The following is a 23,423-nucleotide window of genomic DNA, read 5'->3' as shown; positions in this document are numbered from 1 at the left end:
ATATCCATCCCTCACCTCTGCAATATGTGACCGGAAGCTGTCCAAAAATACTCATATGACGACTCACAAAATATCTCTCTTTCCCTACAGAACCAGACTATAGAAACATCATCCCACCATGACGCTTTTACACCAAAATTGAGGGGACCAGTAAGGGAGAAGTTCCGTCGCCCTCTCACTAAAAGGCTGAAGGAGATGGAGCCTCTCCTGAGCACCGAGGACCCCATGGACCAGAAGTGGGCCCCTGTCAGCTCAGTGCTCTATGAGACAGTGGCCCACTCCATAGGCTACAGAGGTAGGAAACATTGGGACTGGTTCGATGAGAACTCCAATCACAACCTTACTTGCCAATATGCACAAAGTGCACATGGCTACTCTCAACAACCCCACATCTGCTACCCTCCGCCAGCAATGTTGAGTGCCAACAACCTTGCATGCTCTGCAGAACAAGGCACAGGAAATCCAAATTTACACGGACAAAAACAACATGTACAACTTCTACAACTCAGTTAAATCTAGCTATGGCCATAGAAGCTGCTCCGTCACACCTTTGAAAACAGCTGACGGACTTATTCTTGAATTCTGTCGAGGTGAGCTGACCACTTTGAAGCCCTACTCAACCAGTGCTCTCCAACAGACCACTCCACCCTGGAAGAACTGCCTGTCCGTCCACCCCTCCAAGACCTCAACCATCCGCCAACCTTCCAAGAGGTGTTATCAGCTATCGGTTCCCTCAAGAACAACAAGACTCCTGGCGCTGACAGCATCCTGGCAGAACTCCTTAAGCAGGGACGATACTTCTGCACCAGAACACTCCAGGAGTATATCGATGAGGTTTGGGACCGGGATATCGTCCCCCAACAATGGCGAGATCTAAACAGTTTCACCATCTATAAGAACAAGGGTTACAGGTCCATCTGCGGTAACAGCTGGGAGATCCCTTCTGGCTAGGTCCTGGCCAAGGTGATGCTACACAGGCTGGTGGATAAAATCACAGAGGAACTGCTGCCAGAGTCACAGTCCGGCTACAGTCCTGACCCTACAGTCCTGACCTAACAGTCCTGACCTAACAGTCCTGACCTAACAGTCCTGACCCTACAGTCCTGACCTAACAGTCCTGACCCTACAGTCCTGACCTAACAGTCCTGACCTAACAGTCCTGACCTTACAGTCCTGACCTTACAGTCCTGACCCTACAGTCCTGACTCTACAGTCCTGACTCTACAGTCCTGACCCTACAGTCCTGACTCTACAGTCCTGACTCTACAGTCCTGACTCTACAGTCCTGACCCTATAGTCCTGACTCTATAGTCCTGACTCTACAGTCCTGACTCTACAGTCCTGACCCTACAGTCCTGACCCTACAGTCCTGACCCTACAGTCCTGACTCTACAGTCCTGACCCTACAGTCCTGACTCTACAGTCCTGACTCTACAGTCCTGACCCTACAGTCCTGACTCTACAGTCCTGACTCTACAGTCCTGACCCTACAGTCCTGACTCTACAGTCCTGACTCTACAGTCCTGACCCTACAGTCCTGACCCTACAGTCCTGACTCTACAGTCCTGACCCTACAGTCCTGACTCTACAGTCCTGACTCTACAGTCCTGACCCTACAGTCCTGACCCTACAGTCCTGACTCTACAGTCCTGACTCTACAGTCCTGACTCTACAGTCCTGACCCTACAGTCCTGACTCTAAAGTCCTGACTCTACAGTCCTGACCCTACAGTCGCCACATCAAGCAGCTCGAGCCATTCCATATAGGATGCCTACAGCGCATCCTGGGAATCACCTGGCACGACCATGTCCCCCAGGAGACACAGAGCCATGCATGACCCCACCAACACAGACTACACATGCCCCACCTGTTTGTGGATCTCGGATTGGACTCACCGTTTACTCAGAAGTGGAAGTCACCATCGTATACGATGGACTACCATAAGCAAGTAATTGTGTGTGCGTGTGTGTGTGTGTGTTTAGCCAGGCAAAATTCAACATCCGTCCAGGTAACATGGATGTCGGGAGATGACTTAAAAATCGTCCACTGGGGGCAACGGTGAGGGCTATTACCATTACGTAGGCTTGCGGTTTGCTAGGGCTTTGTGGACAGGGATGGCGGATAGGCGTAAGCCGCGAGCTCCGGCTCCGAGAGTCGCGTGTTCAATCCCAGTGCTAAGCACTTGGTGTCAGAGGAAGGCCCTCTGACACTGAGTGTGTCGCGTTCTACCACAGCGTGGTGGTCGTCTTTCAGTTCTACAAGAACAATATAGCATACAGTACAGTAAACTCTACAGTAATACAGTGTACAACATAAACATGTGACAAAGTAGTATAGCTCCCAATTTCATACATACATTAATACATGAAACACTTACTTTGTTTCCCCTTACAGTGTGTATTGGAATCTATAGTCTTTACTGTACTTTATGTTATCCTGTCAAGTAGTAAAAGTAGTAGATATGTCCTATATCTGCAGTACATACCTATTCTCATTTTGGAACGTCCGGATGATGGATGCTACGGTGAAGCGGCTCAGATTGGGCTTCCTCCACCCGCACCCGTGTGTGTGTGTGTGTGTGTGTGTGTGTGTGTGTGTGTGTGTGTGTGTGTGTGTGTGTGTGTGTGTGTGTGCGTGCTTGCGTATGTGCGTGCGTGCGTGCGTGCGTGTGTGTGTGTGTGTGTGCGTGTGTGTGTGTGTGCGTGTGCGTGTGTGTGTGTGTGTGTGTGTGTGTGTGTGTGTGCGTGTGCATGTGCATGTACAGTATATGTATATAGCGCAGGGGTCTTCACCCTTTTCCCCTTCCAGGAAAACTGGCGACCCAGTGACCCCATCATATGTTAGCAAAAAATATAAATGAATGTCTTATCATCAGGTGAATGAAGAAGTAATCAGCATTTTAAAATGAATAGATTTGGCAGATAGTTTTTCATTATTTTGACCTCCCCACAATAAAATTGGAAGACGAAGTGTAAACTCTAATGTAGCCTATTAGCTAGAAAGGTAACTCCAAACACATTTTCGCTAAGAGCAGCTGTTTATCTGGTTAAACTATGGTTAGCCATGTGTTGGCATAAACAAATGTCCATGTCAAGAAAGCTTACCAGCAGCCAGTTCCTCTTGCCACACAGGTAGCCTATTTGGTGCGTGAGTGTAATTGGCTCGAAATAAGGAGTTAGGAAATAAATACGATATTCTCCTCTTTTCTACTGTAGGTATGTAATTCAAAATGTGTTTATTCTGTTGTTGCTAGAGATATTCATAAAGAAATTGAAATAAAAAATATATTTTGTTACTTTCTTTTCCTTCATTATTTTCACGGACCCCCTGCAGTACCTCCAGACCCCCTGCAGTACCTCCAGACCCCGGTTGAATAACCTGGTATATAGTGTACAAGAACTGTAAAATAATTAAATTAATAATAAATAATGTAGGTCTGCTCAATGTCTTTAACATCTTCAAAAACAGCCATGATTCTCTTCACAGGTACTAACATCTGTGTCTCACACACACACACAAACACACACACACACACCAGATGCACACACAAACACACACACACACCAGATGCACACACACACACCAGATGCACTCGGTATGATTGCTTTCCACCCACGCTTGCATGTTCCGCCATATCCATCCCTCACCTCTGTAATATGTGACGGGAAGCTGTCCAAAAATACTCACATGACGATTCACAAAAAATCTCTCTTTCCCTACAGAAACAAGACTATAGAAACACCATCCCACCATAAAGTTTTTACACCAACATAGACCTTCCTCAACCCTAAAACATGGAACCGGACATAGCCCTGGAATTTACGCCGCTTCAGGGTCAAAGGTTTAAGTGTCTGAAACCCAAGGTGTCAACTAAATATACACTCTTAGAAAAAAAGGTTCCAAAGGGGTTCTTCCTGCAACCAAAAATGGTTCTTCAAAGGGTTCTCCTATGGGGACAGCCGGAGAATCAATCAATGAATCAAATGTATTTATTTATAAAGCCCTTTTTACATCAGCAGGTCACAAAGTGCTTACACAGAAACCCAAAAGAGCAAGCAATGCAGTTGAAGAAGCATGCTGGCTAGGAAAAACTCCCTAGAAAGGCAGGAACCTAGGAAGAACCCTTTAAGGATCTAGATAGCACCTTTTTTTCTAAGAGTGTAGTTAATAATAATAATAATAATAATAATAAATAATAGTAGTTAGTTAGTCGTAACTAAGTGCTGTCAAAATATAGACAGCTAGGACAACACTGAGCATGGCAAAGGGTCGCTGCACCCCAAGAGGAAAGGATCAACTAAGGGAGCATCTGGAGAGAAAGCAAGAGTGTAAAAAAACAGCACAGATGCCAGTACATTTCTGTATATTTACAAGACTCTAAAAAAGTAAATGCTACTGTTGTCGTAATGAATGAATGAATCATTGAGGGGAGATGGTGTTTGTATTTCACAGTATTTTACTGTAATTACATGGGATTGGTGCAAGCAGGTTGGCTGCTAGGTAATTGTACACTGAGTATACCAAACATTAGGAACACCTTCCTAATATTGAGTTGCACTCCCCTCAATTGTCTCAAGGCTTCAAAACCCATCTCTAACCTGTCTCCTCCCCTTCATCTACATTGATTTAACAAGTGACATCAATAAGGGATCGTAGCTTTGACCTGGATTCACCTGTGTCATGGAAAGAGCTGGTGTTCTTAATGTTTTGTATTCTCAGTGTATATTACTGCATATTGATGAATATTTGGTGGTTTTTATCACTTGCACTCCTAGAGGCCTTAACAGGCTTTCAAACTGGCAGTGACTATAGGGCAAAACAGACCAAAAGTACATGGCAAAATACTCAACCATTAAAGGAGAAATACAGTTTTTTACAACCAAATCTGTATTTTGGATGTAAATGGCATGTTATAGAAGTGTCCAGATGATTTATTTTCGATTTCACTCGCCATTGCACATTTTTTATTGATTTTCTGCGTAATTTACCCCACCGCTGCAGGTCACCCAACCAAGGGACATTTCTAGCAGTAGCACTTGCAACAGTATTAGTTTTTACTTCACACCTACGTTCACTGCACCGAGGCCTCCTAATTCTTTACCTCCCTATTAGAACCCCATGTTAACAGAACACATGCATTATTGATCCTTAGGATACAATCATCAGTGGGGGGGGATATAACACTTAGGTACATTAGCTTAGATAAAATACACATCTTAACAATATTTATTCTACATTTATAGAGCTAGTGTGGGAGAAATCTCATAAAGAGAGATTTGAATCTAGATCTGTCGCCTTACACTATACAAGGCCTACTTTGAATCTAGATTTGTCTCTTTACACTATACAAGGCCTAGTTCATGTCATTAAAGTAGTGTAGTGTAAAAAGGCCCTAAGTTAAGTTGGGGAAGCAAAGGGTCACCTTTGGTCAAGAGAGAGAGAGAGAGAGAGAGAGAGAGAGAGAGAGAGAGAGAGAGAGAGAGAGAGAGAGAGAGAGAGAGAGAGAGAGAGGGTGAAATACCACAGTGTGCAATCACAGCAGCAAGATTTGTGACCTGTTGCCACAAGAAAAGGGCAACCAGTGAAGAACAAACACCATTGTAAATACAACCCCTATTTATGTATTTTCCCTTTTGTAGTTTAACTATTTGCACATAGTTACAACACGGTATATAGACATAATATGACACTTGAAATGTCTTTATTCTTTTGGAACTTTTGTGTAATGTTTACTGTTCATTATTTATTGTTTATTTCACTTTTGTTTATTATCTATTTCACTTGCTTTGGCAATGTACACATATGTTTCCCAGGCCAATAAAGCCCTTTGAATAGAGAGAGAGAGAGAGAAAGAGAGAGAGAGAGAGAGAGAGAGAGAGAGAGAGAGAGAGAGAGAGAGAGAGAGAGAGAGAGAGAGAGAGAGAGAGAGAGAGAGAGAGAGAGAGAGAGAGAGAGAGAGAGAGAGAGGAGGGTGGCATGACAGGAAATAATTAGCTCTAAACACTGCATAAAAATTATATACAAAGCTAAAGTAAAAGTAGAGTTAAATCCTATAACATACTGTTGGAACATGGAATTTTTTACGCAAGAACAACAAGCTACAAACAAGCCAAGGAGAGGAGGTGAAAAGAACAGGGCAGGATGAACAGGAGAGAGGGGAAGAGAGAAAATAGAAAGGACAGAGAGGGCAGAAGATGTGAAAGGGAGTGAGTAGATGATATGTCTGTCCCATTAGTGGAGATATTCAATTTCAAGAGAGAGAGCAGAGAGAGAGAGAGAGAGAGAGAGAGAGAGAGAGAGAGAGAGAGAGAGAGAGAGAGAGAGAGAGAGAGAGACAGACAGAGAGACAGAGAGACAGAGAGACAGAGAGACAGAAACACAGAGAGACTAACAGAGATAGAGACTAGGGGGGAAGGATGAGACAGGAGGTTAGGGGTGAGAGGAGAGGGTCTGTACTGTCGGAGGAAGTTCGGTCTGGATTTACTGCCAGGGGAGACAAAGGGGCAGACCAGGGGGGAGTAAAGGGGAGATGAAGGGTGAAGGTGACCTTGATCTTGCCTTGTCTGAGCTGGTATGTTTTCACAGCACAAGAGGGCTGTGTGTGTGTGTGTGTGTGTGTGTGTGTGTGTGTGTGTGTGTGTGTGTGTGTGTGTGTGTGTGTGTGTGTGTGTGTGTGTGTGTGTGTGTGTGTGTGTGTGTGTGCGTGCGTGCGTGTGTGTGTGTGCGTGTGTGTGTGCCATTACTGACAGCTCTAACAAGCCTAGCTCAGCAGCCAGGTCGTTCAAGATTGACGTCGAAATTTGACGTCTATCCTATGTCCTGAGGATGTCTGGAAATGATTTCAAACCTGGCCACTAGGGGCAACAGTGAGCGCTATTATCATGAGGTAGGCTTGAGTTTTACTAGAGGTTGGTGGATGGGTTTAAACCTGTGACTCTCAATCAGAAGGTTGTGTGTTCGATCCCAGCAGTGGACACTGGTTTTTTAGTTTTAGTTTTAACCCTATCCCAAACCTTAACTCTTACTCTAACCATTCAGAATAACTGCCTAAACTTAACACGTAACTTCGAAATTTGATGTTAGAAGAAATAGAACAATACAGAGCAGTACGAGCTACAAAAACACTTGGAAATTTAACATTTGGAGCAACTTCGAAATGTGATGTGTGATGAACGTCTAATTCTGCAGTGAGACTGTGAGAGCTTGTTGAGGTCAGAGGTCAGACTGTAGAGTGGAAAAGGATGGAGAGGGGCTGTTAAAGGGACTGCGTCCGCCACCTGCCTACACACACCCATGCCCACGCACACACACAGTTGGGCTGATTGTTGCCAGACCTTATTTAAACACTTCCCCAGTGCCCTGTTATCATCCCCACTAAAACACTACAGAGACAGGGTAACCATGAGGGCTTGTTCCAATTCTTTACAGTTAAAGGATGTTCCGAAATTAAACTTTGACAAATGAGCTTTTCAGTTCAAGGCAGCATATAACGTAAATACTTAACAAAAAGTCATTTAATTGCGCCTTTACTTGGACCACTACAGGTCTTACTTAACCAGTATTCCTCAGACATCCACAGCATGTAAGCCATGTCTCAGCACACACAGGCTAGAGTGAAGAGGAGGACTTAGTTCACATAGATCTATATACAAGGCTGATGTCATTCCAATACTGTATCTATCTTTTATCTTACAGAAATGATTGGTGCTCCCCAACAAGCTATTTGCCATTTGTCCGTTCAGGAGCAATAGCAAAGAGGTGCAGAAAGGTGCAAAATGAAGAAAGCGCCATACCATTTTCACAATGATAAGCTAGCTAGTATCGTGTTTAAGAATCAAGCCCAGTATGTTTGCCTCTGTGATTTGTGTGAGAAGGTCCAGTAGGTTTGTAAGCTGCTCGATGAAAATGTTACGTTTGTGAGCAAGTCCTGAACAAGTAAATCAGCTTAGAGCAAATAAAGTCCTTCTGCTTCTCCTCTACTGCCTATTATTTACAGAGATAACACAGCCTTTGCACCTGCTCAATAACAACACACTCATCCCACACACACACGCATCCCACACACACACGCATGCCACACACACACACAGCAGACTGTAGAGGGAGAGAGACCGGAAGTAAATCTTTCTCCTGAATTATTTTATGGGAAGAGAGTCTGTTAAGTAAAAAAGTACTCATTTCCTTATGTAATGTGTAAAAGAAAGTGAACTTTTTTTGCAGAATTCATTGTCTTCATGAGCAATTATATATAAAGATGGAACACTCCATAGGGTCCTATTCAATCATTATCCTATAAATGTCACTATAATTCACTATAAATTACTATCCATTGTAGGATTTCTATGTCATTACCTGTCTCATGAATTCACTGCTTTGTTCATGTAGTGCATAACCGGAGGGGAATTTGTCTCCTGATGCTATTTCTTTATCAATACGAATGATCATAAATCAATCGATCAAATCGTATTTGAACTGCGCTTTTTTCAAACTGACATGGCACAGAAGGTTTAAGAAAACCCTGGGACCTAATCCATCCCCAAACCAAGTGTAGGGCAACAGTGGAAAAGAGCAAAGACAACTTCGAAGCAAGGAAGAAAAACCTTTGATTTGGACCAGAAGATATTGCTAGTCCATGTCGTAGCACTATCTCATGATAAGACCAGTGTTACAAGTCTACAACAGAGAACGTACAGGGTGATACACAGTGTGACTCCTGAACTTATGAACTGAAACTCCTCTGCACCTAAACATGAACAAATGGTTCTCCTCCATGTGTCTCTTCAGTGCTAGAAGATAGGTGCAGTCAGGCCATGTTTTGACTGGTACGCTAGAGCCCCGTTGAAATCACACAGCTGATGATACACAGACTTACATACAGTTCACACTCATACACAAACACACACACACACACACACACACACACACACACACACACACACACACACACACACACACACACACAAACACACACACAGACTCACAGACTCACACACAGTTCACACACACTCACACACACACACACACACACACACACACACACACACACAAACACACACACAGACTCACAGACTCACATTCAGTTCACACACACACACATCCCCCATTAATGTCTTCCTCTTCACCAAAGGGAAGCAGCAGGGTCTGATAATACAGAACTTGAAATAGTGGAGATGCATTAAAAGCCATTCATGCAAATGCTTTACCTCTCCTGTGTATGTATAAACAACTTCTACAATGATGGATGATCTGCATAGACTTCATGGAGATCTAGGCATATCAATGTACAAATGTGTAAGGAAATACTTTATAAACTACAGTACATTACAGTTTTTGCCCATTGCTTACACACTAAAACCGAATGCTTAGACCAAAGCCTCAATACCTAAACTTCTTGTAGCATACCTTAAACACAATGTAACCATAGCTTAAACACAATGTCAACTTTGCAATTCTGTAACACACTTATTGCGAAACACTACACACGTTTTCTTACATTAGACACTTTGTTCAAAAACGAAATCACCTGTTATCATTGGGAAAACACTCTGTTCAAAATGCAAAACTCATCTGGCAATTGTATGCACTTACATACACACCTGAAAACACTTGCACAGAAAACAGAACACCAATCAGTCTGAGCCTTAGCACTACAAATAGGCCTCAGGTAAGCAATTTTTAGAACTTTGCAAGCATGGAGGCAATGAGAGTCAGAGTAAGAGGAGGACAAAGAGAGAGAGGAGTCGGATGTGGAAGAGGACATGGAAGAGGACGAGGACCAGTGCGGAGACGTATATCAGATGACATCAGGGCTACTCTGGTGGACCATGTGATAAATCATGGCCTGTCCATGAGGGAGGCTGGGCAAAGAGTCCACCCTAACCTCAGTCGCTACACAGTAGCATCGATAATAAGGACATTCCGACTGGAGAACAGGTATATCTTCAAGTTTCTACTCCAGACTGTACCTACTGTATGTGTCACATGATTCTGTAATATATTACAGAATTACTGTACTAACTATACTATACAAAAATGGGTAGTGCTGTGAAGTACTGTATATGTAAAGGAATACCATTGTGATGTTGCAGTACTGTGTACAGTTTGAAAGTACAGTATGTGAAAAATAACCTAACCAATGACATCATTTTCTACAGAATGGTTGGACAACCTCCTCAAGGTGAAAGGGAACGGCTCTTCACTCAACAACAAGAGCTTACCATCATTGAAATGGTGCGAGACAATAATGCAATCCGACTTCGTGAGTTGCAACAACGCATAATTGCAAATGGAAAGGAATTCAACAATATCAACAGGGTCAGCATTTCTACACTAAGTCGCATCCTACAGAAACATAACTTCAGAATGAAGCAGCTGTACAGGGTGCCATTTGAGAGGAACAGTGTCAGGGTCAAGGATCTGCGCCATGATTATGTGCAGGTATGTGTCACTTTACTTTACATACTATATATTGTGATGTGGGAATGAGGGTTTATGCTGCCACCTGCCCTGCCTGCAGCTTGTAGTTTTTGTCTATACTCACCCAACCCAGCCCCTACTTCTGTGAAAATATAGACATTGTAGTTACTGTATGTGTTTTCAGTAACACTATTCAATATTTTCTGTTACAGAGAGTTCTGGAGTTTGATGCCGCCGAACTGCCGCATGAGTTCATCTACGTGGATGAGGCAGGCTTCAATCTGGCTAAAACCAGGCGTCGGGGCCGTAACGTAGTTGGACAAAGGGCTGTTGTAAATGTCCCTGGGCAGCGTGGGGGAAATATCACCTTGTGTGCTGCAATTAGTGTCCAAGGAGTCCTGCATCATCATGCCACTCTAGGTCCCTACAATACAGGACAGATCATTGCATTTCTAGATGCACTACATGCAGTTGTGCAGGACAGACCACAGCAGCCCAGGTTTGTTGTCATCTGGGATAATGTTAGTTTCCACCGGGCTGCTCTGGTCCGAGATTGGTTCAACAAACATAATCATTTCACAGTTTTATACCTGCCCCCTTACAGCCCCTTTCTAAATGCAGTCGAGGAATTATTTTCAGCGTGGCGGTGGAAAGTATATGATCGGCAACCACATGCCCGCATGACTCTTCTGCAAGCAATGGAAGAGGCATGTGGAGACATTGAGGTGGGATCAATCCAAGGGTGGATTCGGCACACAAGGCGATATTTTCCCCGATGCCTAGCCCGCGAGGACATCGCCTGTGATGTTTGACGAGGTCTTGTGGCCAGATCCGAACAGAAGGCGTGATCCATAAGCCCCCCCGCCCCCCACCACACACACGCACACGCACACACACACGCACACACACAAAACAAGTATATGTTTTTTCCCCCAATAGCAATTTATCCAGTAATTGTTTTGTTTTTTTACTTTTGTTTTGTTGCTAAATTTGATGTTAAGAATTTCTGTAAGAATGTTTGTTTTTTTGTAAAAACTTTTTTGTAAATACTGTTTGATTACTGCAGAAATTCTACTTTTGAGTTTTACAGAAGACAATGACAATAAAATGACAATAAAAATAGAAACACAAAGACTGCAGTGTTTTATATAAAGCCCATCAGTGTGTTGCTGGTGATATGAAAGAGTAATTCAAATGTTGCTTGTGTGTGTATGGTTTTGTTGCAAGAATTTCATTTTTAGAAAGGAGTGTTAAGTTTTGATTGCAGTGTTTCATTTTGGCATATATGTGAGTTGTTAATCTCCAAGTGCTATGTCTGATTGGCTTGTGTGTTGAGTTTTGACATAATGAGCCAAATTCTGCAAAAAGTGTGTAAGCAATAGGCAAAAACTGTAAAAATGGATTCATGCAAATCTACTTTGTGGATCATTTATGATGAACAGACAGATTCTAGCAGATTCAGTTGGGATAATATGAAGATGTATGAAATATGAAACATATTAATGTACACATTAATATCTTTGAAGTCTCCAGTGAACATGGTGGAATTATCTGTCATGGCATCAGTTCTCTAAGGGTAAATATTTCTGAATAATCACTTAATATTCCTGATATTTCATCATATGAATGTCTCCTTAGTTGCAGTGTGTGTTGCTCAAGACAGATCTAGGGCAGGCATTTCTAGCTTGGGGGGTTTTACACACGCTCGCAGTCATTTTTTAATCTAATAAATCACAAACAGCTGTAGTTGCCATTGTAGCTGCATCCTTATCTCTCCTCTCTTCAACATTCTACATTAGAGTTGATCTGATCCACACAAGTTAGAAATGCAGACTGCATCTGGGGTTACGCTTTATTTTGATAGACTGCTGTTTACTTAGTATCTTACTGGACGTTCTAGCAGTAAATTGGTAATTCCATAACAATGACCGAACTATAACTACAGTATATAGTTTGTTTTGAAATAACCATCATTACATTTGGAACTACAACTGGTATTGTAAGTACCACAAAGTATTGTAACACACAATTTCTAATAAACACCAACGCACGCACACACACACACATACACACACACACACGCACGCACACATAAAAACACACACACACACTGGAATAAAATGACGCCATTAAACTTTAAATGCAGCTGTATCAATTTCATTTCTAATTTGCAGTGTTTACAAAAGAATACTGTATTCCCAGCCTACTGCCAGCCAGCCCCTAACTGTTCTCAGTTACCACCCTGGGAAGCCAAGGAAACTGGGACTCAGCAACAGTCTCACACACATAGTACGGTTCAGTCAGACCTTACATTCTGAAATGCCAGGACTCTCTGCTTCCTCTCTTCCTCCCTTCTCTACAAATTACATGAGTCATTCTGAGGGGTGATGCTTTACATCGCCGTGCTCTGGCAAGATTGAGTAACTAAACACAGTGTGTGTGTGTGTGTGTGTGTGTGTGTGTGTGTGTGCGTGCGTGCGTGCGTGCGTGCGTGCGTGCGTGCGTGTGTGTGTGTGTGTGTGATCTCCTACCTGTTATTGTGATGTTGCTGTAGATGTTGGAGAGCTGCTCCTTGAGGAGGACGAGACGCATCTGAGCTGCCTTCTCTCTCTGCAGCTCCAGCATCATGTCTGGGTGGTTGGCCAGCTTACAGCCCCTCTGCTTGTCCAGGGCGATGTCACTACGCACTATGTCTGAGGGTGGACACAGAGACCAAGAATGGCTCATTCTAGTTTAAATGTGTTTATCATGCTAATGAAGCTTGTTTGAATTTCAATTGCTACAGAACAAGTATAGGCCTATGGTTAAACATGGCCATAGAAGATTTCAACTGTATCTAAAGTACATTTAAACATCTCAAAACATTTTATAATCAAATTGGGAAAACAACACAAGAAATAAAGATAAAAAAATTAGTCTTTAACATTTTTGTAAATGAATAATCAAATCCATAATGCCTAACTCACCATCTTCGTAGTTCTTTAGGTAGTAATCTGGGCCGGGGCCTCTGAACTTGGCAAGGTTCTTCAGGTTGTGGAACTGGAGGAAGTCGGTTCTCTTTCCTCCGAACCTCAGATAGGCCGGGGACAGTCCTCGGGCTAGGGTTACTAAACGCTTGGAACTACACAGGGAGACAGAGGACTGATAAGAATATGTTACACAAATACATCTGAAATGTTGTTGATTAAACAATATTTTACAGTTTGTAAGGCTCTGTATCAAAAAAACGTGCATGAAAAACTCAACATGATTACAATTTATTTAAGATTATGCATATACACCACCTATAAATACAACTCTGAGAAGAAATTACTTTTACTTTGGTGTTATTTTGAAAATAATTTCCGTAGTGGGTATATGATCATTGCAATATCCAGCGCTAGTGACATACTCAACAGAGGCTGAGAACTACTTTCACAAGACAAAAAATTAACGTAATAAAACAATGACCGTTTTATTCACATGCTTGCTAGCCCTGTGCATTCAGATTCAGCAAAAGGAAGCTAGACATGCAGCCAATTTCATGTATCACAGGACTGGTGTGAGTGGTATTTAGATGTCACAGGGCAACATTATATGATTGTGCCACTGTGCCCACAATAATACAATTATGTTCTACCCTATCTGGAAAGCCCCTATCCATGGGCTTTCCGGACTGGGCTTTCAAAACACTTTTTTACTATTCTACTCACTTATAGGTTTCTCTGAGAGTCAAGCTAGTGAACCCTACTCGTATTTACATGATGGTCTTATAAGTAGGACATGAAAGCTTTTCCATTATAACAGGACTTTTATGACCCTCTCACGGTGCCGCTGTTAACCAACTAGCAATAATATCTCTCTCAGCTCTGGGATAGAAAAAGTGTTTAGGATTACGTTCCACTCTACTGTTGTGTTACCAAACTGGACACGGAATAAGCAACAGAGATATTCTACTTTTCGACCAAAGCCACACTGTAATTTGTGCATATCATCAAGAGTGGACCACCAAAAAAACTGTGGAGCAAATAAATCCCATGCAAGACATTTCCACGTACAAATTGCACTTGTTTTCTGTAGTAGTCAAGGAATGGCATTCCATTAGCCTACTTTTTAAAAGAAGTTTTGAAGCTAGTCATTATTTGTTTACAAAATCTCCTTTGACCAAAAACATGGAGAAAAAGGAACGTTTTGTAGTAGGCCTATATACATTATTTATGTCACATTCTTCTAAATTACGGGAATATTTCCCATTAATTTAAATTACTGGAAATTGTACTGTAGCTTTAATGCAGTGTTCAATAATATTTTATGGGATTAGCATTAAGGCCTACCTTATTGTGTTGTTTTTGTATGCGGAATATAGGCCGACGCATTCCATGTTGCGATTTTGGCCGAATTCATGCAGACTCGATAAAGTGCAATTTTGATGATAATTGTAGACTATTGCAGTAGTTAAATCACATAGCTTTGTATATGGAGAGGTATTCCCCTCCATACCTTTTTATGTCTCTAAAATCCAACGACCGACCAAAAAAACAGAATTTAGCCTATGGCTTCAGGGTGGTTGAGCGGTAAATTATCAGATCTTACGATCACCAAAGTTTCCACTAGGCCTGTTTATTCAAATATTGGTTGATATAAACGTCAAAACTAAATTTAAATAAATAAATATGCGAGAATATTTTTTCTTTTTTTATGTGCATTGAAATTGTCAGTGAATACAGACAGATAGGAAAACAGTGAAAAGTATGAACCAAAGTAAAGCAAAAACTTGCTAGAAGGCTATAATTGTTTAATCACATGAGGGTGTTATTGATATTATGAATATTATGATTGTTATGAATATTATTATTTTCATGATGAGGATCATTATCATTATTATTATAAAATTGATGCAGACAACATTTACTTGCTGAAGGTTGACATAATACAAATCAAACAGGCAATACACGGATATTGAATAGACAGCATCGACTGAAGTTATAGATCCATATGATTGAAAGCATTCTTCTGGGAATAACAATTTTCATCTAGTTAACCCAGAATTACATTTTTGCTAAAATCCTGACCCCAAAGTTTCCCACTGACTGGTAAAGGTTAAATCTGAGAACTTTGCGCAATAGCCAAAGCTGATTGGAAGCTGAAATGGTTTCCTTCCAGGGCACCACATTCTGTGGCTCCAATAATATCTGAGAAGCCAATTCCGACTGTTTTTCATGATTACAAACATGTCGATATAGAGTAAGATAATCTGATACTCTATTGCACTTCTAATGAATCATACTTAGATCTTACAGCTAGGTTAGAATGCCATGACCTCGTTCTCTCCTCCCAGACAATAACAGTGGACCTTTCTTTGGAAATAAGAAACCTCTGTTTACGGAAAGTCTTCAGGGAGCCTCATACGCACCATGTAGACCTACTACTACTACCAATATAAACCATTCCCCTCCATACCCAACGTGTGCGTTGCAGCAGTGAACTTCCTCTCTCTCTCTCTCTCTCTCTCGCTCTCTCTTTCTCTCTCTCTCTCTCTCTCTCTCTCCGCATAAACATTGTGTAGAACACAGAAACATTGATACGAATGAGAAAGTGGTATTATTCCACAACTATGTAGGCCTATTATTAACACCACTAGGTTAAAGATATGTTAATAAGTTACATACTGTGTACCCACTGGGCACAGACGTGAATTCAACCTCTATTCCACGTTGGTTCAACGTAATTTCATTTAAATGACGTGGAAACGACGTTGATTTAGCCAGTGTGTACCCAGTGGGTAGGCTGATGCACGCATGCCACAGGAGAATGATGTAAGGTGTCAAAAGGTGTCTAAACTGAAGTGGGAAAATAGGCTACTATATTATACAGACAAAATGGTAACGCCTCGATAACACCGACAGTGTCTTGCACAAAATGGTATGCAGCATCATCTGGAAATGTATGCAACAAAAGTTCAACATTCACCTTCTGCTACCATTTCTGTCAAGCCGTTTTCGCATACAGTTTGATACATACATTCGATAAATTCCACATATGCACCACACAGAACGCACTGCAACTGCCTCTGCAATACAATGCTGCAATGCAAACGCAGCGTTCAATTGGAAATGAATGAATTTCTGATGTACCTAAATGCAATGACACTGTCGGTGTGATCGATGCGTAAAGCTCGACGACGTTATTATGAAGTTAGGCCTGCTACAATTTCTACCCCACTGCATATTTCCATATACCCCATATCTAATGTCACCTAAACAAAGGCCCGATGCACAAATCAACCAACTATCTGAAATGGTTTAACGATTCCCTGATATCATAATATAGTAATATAATTTAATCCGATCATGCTCAACGGAGACCTCTAAACCAAAAACAATGCATTTGATCCAAACATGATACAGCAGACTGATTGGGAAGGGAATCTACCTCAGGAAGTCCAGCCACCCGTCCTTTATAATGGACGGATCTAACTGTAAAGAGAGGAAGTTGTCGTTTAGAACTTGAACTGGACTGCGGGTGTTGACATCCAGCAGAATCAGCGTCCTCTCCATTAACCCTGTTCTCTTCCCCCCGCCGCGCAGTGCAGGTCTCCGGTAGGTCGAAGAAGTGGAGATCACCGACTGCACCATCAGAGCAACGGATGCCAGCCACAGAGGGGAGCCTGAGAAGGGACATGTCGTCGGTTTGGGCATCTTCCTGGCTTGGTACCACGGATGGAATACTTCGCTTAAAACGAAGGCCGTGCTCTGCGATTTGAGGGAAAGTGAGAGAAGCTTTAGTTATACCTTATAGTCCGAATGCACTCTACTCTTCCTTTGAGTGAAGAGTTCTGCTCCTTTCTTTCTCTCAGTCTCCCCCTGCGCCCCCCCCCCCCCCCCCCCCCCCCCCACCCCCCATCCTCCCCCGCCCCTCCGTGTTTTTGGGAGCTGGAAAGGGGAGCGCAAGCCCTGGGCCAGCCTTCCCGCTAGAGAGGGCCAGGAGCCGGGGGGAGGAGAAGAGGCAGCACCGCCCCGCTCCAGGACTCAGCAGTGTTTTTTTCTGAGGTACTGTATGAGGGCTCAAACTTAACCCTGAGGTGTAGGAGAGAAAACAGAGATCAGGGGGAGCTAATTATCAATATTCTAAGTGCGTATCGCAGAACTCAACAACTCAAACTATTTCTTGTTTTTATGACTTGTGAACTTAATGTTGATGTTTTGTGCCTGCCACAAAACATAAATTTTCATGTAAATCTGAATTCCAATTTGTCTGTTGCAATGATTGAATTGTGTATAAAACAATTGTTTAATGAAATCATAACATTCATATGAATGTAGGCCTATTTTAGATTTCAAAGTTATTGTTATGGTTTCCCCATGAGGGACTTGGGTTATACGCAGAACGTCAACAGAGGAAGAAGCTAAATGGAGAGACGTCAAATAACGGTGCTTTTCAAAACAAACTGGGAGAGGGACGCATTATTTAGCCTAGGGTGCAGGCCATAAGACCATTTCCTCGTTTTGCCAGTAAAAAGTAGGCCAATTCCTACTTGTAAATGCCAACACTATATGTTAATGTTTTGTCACTCTCTGATAAGTCACCAATGAAATTATTAAAAACAAGCGTTATGAAAACAGTGTATTCACAATTATTCTCTAGAAATGGCCTACTTAGGCGAAAAACTAGTCGATCATGGATCTCGGAAATAAGTGAGGATTTGTGTAGATTTTTTTTTCTAATTGATCACAGAAATTACAATTGCAGGGCCACGTAGAAGTCTGAACATTTTATATTTTCCAATTATCTGTGAATCACAAATATCTTATAAAATAAAGTTGGATGCCTAGGCCTAGTAAAACAAATACACGTCAAAGTAAATACATTAAATATAGACCTATTGATGTTCTTAAACTTTTGAACGGAACGGTTTTTATACACTATGATCGAAAAGGGCATTCCTTGGTGTACGGTCCTAGATCAGTCAGGCCTACAAGACAAGGCAAGTGACTTGTTAGGCTATGTGATAAAATGTGTTGTTGTGTTGGTTCTACGCACAAGTAGGCTGTGTAATGGCCAAATCTGTATTCAATTGTGTTTTATTAAAGTAGAACAGCTGCGATCACTAGGCTAATGTTTTCTCATAGTTTGATCTGTGCTAATATGTTTACAGTTTAACCCGTGACTTCATCGAGCTTTGCAGGCTTAACAATGATCAACCCTGAGCTTTTGAGAACACAATCAAACTCAGCCGTACTTGGTGCGCTTCCAAAAAAAATCTAAAAAAACTAATTTAGAACTCTACAGCCTACAGATTTAACATACCTATAAAAGCTTTACATAAAGTCTCTCTCCAGATGTTCTTGGATCACAGGGCTTACATACAGCTTGGTCACACTGGTGGTTTTCCAACAACTTTACGTCACCTCGGCCTGGCTCGTCTCAGCCTCATGACTCTGGTCGCCTGAGGTCACTGATTGTAGCCTACTTCCCTGTGGAGAAAGTGCAAGATGCACTGTGATTGGGAAGTATAACATATGTAAAAACCTTTGTGTAATCCCCCCTGTTATAGTCAAGAGGTTCTATTGTCTATTTGAACTAGTGACTGCTGCGACCAACTTCATGTTGAACGCAGCAACATTAAGACATTCAAACAACTCTTAGAAATCTCTATATAAATTATTGAAAGTGCGTGAGGCCTGGCTAAACTGTTTATGTTATTTAGCAGACGCTTTTATCCAAAGCAATTTACAGTCATGCGTGCATAAAATGTATGTATGGATGGCCCCGGGAATCGAACACACTATCCGGGCGATGAAAGCGTCATGCTCTACCAACTGAGCTACAGAGGACCATAGATATACAGAGGAAATGCGGAGAACCAAACATGGACACGACATGCATGACAAAGCCTTAAGCTGCTTGGACATTGGAAAGCAACGAGCCAGTTATTGCTATTCATCGATCATGAGAAAGCTTTATCAACTGTCCATAGATATGTGGCGTAAGATCAGACACGCACCCCATGGTAGTATAAGACAGAACACTGTCCATCTATTCCAAATATGCATCTTTAACAGCGCGGAGCAAACCTCTGGCTCCTTTTCATCCTCTCCAACCGTCTCTACCTCTATATATCAATCTCCCCATATCGCAGTGGTATCTTCGCTTGATCCATCACTTCACCAGGAGAAGAGATGAGTCTTTGATATGTCCCGCCGCGGCTGTAGCGGTCCTATGGCAACCGACCAAAATCCCTCTTCAAGTTACAGTCTTTTACTGCATGTCTATGGTAGATATACAGTAGACGTCATTTGGAGTCTTTTGATGTACGTTTTGAGATGTCGAAGACATATTGTGTAAAGTGTTTGGGATTGAGGGGTATACATAGCATGTGATTTTCAAAAAGATTCGATTTTTTCCATGTGAATTGTTATTAAAATGTTGAATAGAACACAAAGAGAAATATAGCAATTATTTAGTGCCCCACTCTTTGTACAATATGGAGACAAATAGCCTAAGGTGAATGCAATTAGTTCAAAAACATTGTTCTCATACTCAAATAGATGGGATAAAGCCACAGTCTGTAAGATTTCCAGAAATTCCAACTAAATGAAATATAATATAAATAGTACTTTACATTAGATAAGTAGCCTACTTCACTGTGTTATACCTCAAAAACACGAAGAACCAATAAGGCCCGCTATAAGCCTACTTCACTGTTTATGTTCTTGTCATATGAGACTTGAATAACATTATAGAAACAAGTTGTAGCCTATATGAAATATATTGGCTCAATTTTAACCCTCAAACCACATCAAACAATTGGAGTTCAATTATGTTAGTACAATATCACAATTGAAGAACATTAAAGTAGTGTTTATAGGATAGAAAAATCTTACAAGATTTTTGTGCTAAAAAAAAATCGGTATGCGCTATCTTCAGACAGACGTGCATTTCTCGAGCTGTGCTTGACTTTATCGTGTTTCTAATCACCGCAAGGAAAATTAGCCAAGTGTCAAATTCGTTTCGACTTAGAAAATAATGGAGGCCAGCCAACATTCTTTTGCTGCTTTTAACACATGTAGAACGTTTTCTCATGTCACCTTTTATAGTACTAACTATTTATGCCAGTGACATAAGCCATCAGAAGTGTGTGTAGCCTATCGTTGACTTTGAGTAATTACTTTCGGAAGGTTTTGACAAAATAATGACTAAATGTTAAATATTATGACTTTAGGAAAACTATAACTTTTAGACTCCATTCATCAAAAAAAAAAGAAAGTAGGCCCTGGCCTTGTATCAAAGCTGAGAAAATAAATAAAAACTGTAAACAACACCGCCATAGTACTATACCCTAATAATAACATACTAATAATTATGTAAATAATAATAACAACAACAACAATAGCACTAATAGCCAAATAATATTATATTATAAACGAATAACAGTCATTTACATGGGGGGAAAGTGCAACAGACAGTAGAACAACGAACACATCTCTTATCGTCGGGGTTAAGCGAAGCAAGAGGTTTATCTTCCCATTCATTTAGATGCGGTTGCATGGCTTTATATAAGGGGATGATGGGTATAGCCTGTATGGCATAGCATTTAAAGATAGGCCTACATCTGGTTTAAATCCTACATATCTCTATCTCTAATCTAAATCCGTCCATATGTACATTAACACATGTATTAGCTTTTAACGTCTTCTCAGGCCCATAAGGATAATAATCTGATTTAAACTCGCTCTTTTTCAAAGGCCCCTGAACTGTAACCAAATAAAATAGAGGTTTATTGTAGCCTATTGGTAAAAACGTGGCCATTTGGAAAATGCAACAAATCGACAGAGACGAAAATGTAAAAGCCATTTCGTTAGTGAAGCAATAATAGCCTATATGAAAACGTATATTGTTGAAATGTATGTAGCTTTAAGAATTGAACAGAATTTAAGAGATCAATAAGACCTGTACATTTTTTTGGTTATATGGCTTATTATTTTCTTTTAAAGGATTGATATCTGACTTCGATTATGCTTCCAAAAGAAAATATATTTTGGCAAATAAAAGTGAATTTGGAGCATGGTAGCAGCGAGGGAGCGGGGGCGAGGGTGGATAGGTTATTTACTGACACGCCACAAGCAGGACTGTAGGCAAACTGTCTCAAACAGGCGAGAAAAGGGTCAACGCTTAAAAGGCACGGTTGACGCTCGCGTTTAGGAATATTGACGACGTGTGAGGACCTGAAGAGGGGAAGCGTGCTTTTGTGTGAAAGTTACTGGTTTAGGAGACGAATAGCAGAGGCAGAGAGGTTGGCCTACAACTGGACGAAAGAGCAGCCACGGGCCCATTCACCAGGACACAACGTTTTGGAACAAGGATTAATTTTCCTTGTTCGTTTTGGAACAAGGAATATTGTCGTCTCTATGGTCTCTATTCATGGTTTTTGATATGCAACTTTCGACACTGTTTATCAAATTAACATAACCCAAGCCCCTGCGTGTTCTTATTTTTTATTTGTATTCATCCGAGTAGTAAACCAAATTAAAGGCGTGCTTTGCTAAATCTGTCTACATTTCTCGTTTTATGGCTTAGAGTGGCTTAGAGTAGCTTAACATGTAGGCTATACTAAAATCTGAAAACATATTTTAAATGGAATTTGGCACCATGCCTACAATTAAGAAAATGTCGTTTGTGTTTGTTCGTAGGCCTGAATGTGGTTGGTTCCTGAAAAGTCTAAATAATTTATAAATAATAATTGTTGTTATAAATAATTAGAAAATTATAAATAATGTGTTGACTCAGGCCCAACATATTGAACCGTAACCTATTATTGGCTTTAAAATGCAACCCTGCTTGTATTACTGTACGAATTAAATCACTTTCATGTCTACAGCCTATAATGTGAAATTTAATCACATTACTCACATTAGGAGGCTAAATGAACAACTTTACTTCAGCTGAAGAGCCTCTTTAGCGGAATTTGACTGCAGAGCTGGTGGGGAGTCTACACTGCCATCTCGTGGAATACTGTATAACAGTTTCTAGAAAAACTGACCCAATGTGATGATGATGATGATGCTGATGATGATAATTATGATTAGGATGGTAATGATTCTAATAATGAGGAGGATGCTGATTGTGAGAGAAAAAATCCCCTGAGAGAGAAGCAGTGATGCATCGATCTTTGAGTAGGCCTACAAAATTAACAGATCTACACGTGTCTCCCGAGTGGCGCAGTGGTCTAAGGCACTGCATCGCAGTGCTAACTGTGCCACTAGAGATCCTGGTTCGAATCCAGGCTCTGCTGTAGCCGGCCGCAACCGGGAGACCAATGGGGCGGCGCACAATTGGCCCAGCGTCGTCCAGGGTAGGGGAGGGAATGGCCGGCAGGGAGGTAGTTCAGTTGGTAGAGCATGGCGTTTGCAACGCCAGGGTTGTGGGTTCGATTCCCATGGGGTATGAAAATTAAAAAGAATAATGTATGCACTAACTGTAAGTCGCTCTGGATAAGAGCGTCTGCTAAATGACGTAAATGTACACGTACACACAAGCCTGGCTGATGCGCGACCCACGTGACTACACAGCGCGCTATTACTCAGTCTGGTGTTAGCGAGACTACATACATACACACAGTGGTGGAACAAAGTACTCAATTGTCATACTTGAGTAAAAGTAACATACTTTAATAGAAAATTACTCAAGTAAAAGTCACCCAGTAAAATAATAATTGAGTAAAAGTCTAAAAGTATCTGGTGGAAAAATAACTCAATTGTAATACTTGAGTAAAAATCTAAACGTATCTGGTTTCAAATGTACTTGAGTACAGTGGTGTAAAAAGTACTCAATTGTAATACTTGAGTACAAGTAAATGCTATACATCAAATTCCTTATATTAAGCAAACCAAACAGCACAATTTACAGACAGACAGGGCGAATTCCAACATAATTTACTAACACAGTAAAGAGTGAGTCTGCCAGATCAGAGGCAGTAGGGATGACAACGTGTTTTATTGATAGGTGCGTGAATTGGACCATATTGTTGT

General features: G+C 41.4%; 1 protein-coding gene across 1 annotated transcript in view; it reads right to left on the bottom strand.

Annotated features, from left to right (window-relative positions):
• Nucleotides 1–17,093, bottom strand: part of LOC311100980 (inactive heparanase-2-like) — a gene marked incomplete at both ends in the record, with an annotated part of 123,360 nt that extends 106,267 nt beyond the window's left edge. Inside the window, 3 exons of the mRNA XM_084141985.1 lie at nt 12,948–13,109; nt 13,383–13,537; nt 16,828–17,093. Coding sequence (XP_083998111.1) covers nt 12,948–13,109; nt 13,383–13,537; nt 16,828–17,093 — 583 coding nt within the window. The remainder of the gene's footprint in view (nt 1–12,947; nt 13,110–13,382; nt 13,538–16,827) is intronic.
• Nucleotides 17,094–23,423: the final 6,330 nt, after the last annotated feature.

The sequence above is a fragment of the Coregonus lavaretus genome, assembly GCF_964263955.1.
Source record: "Coregonus lavaretus genome assembly, chromosome: 25".
In the NCBI taxonomy this organism is placed as follows: domain Eukaryota; kingdom Metazoa; phylum Chordata; class Actinopteri; order Salmoniformes; family Salmonidae; genus Coregonus; species Coregonus lavaretus.
This window is presented reverse-complemented; position numbering and strand designations above follow the sequence as displayed.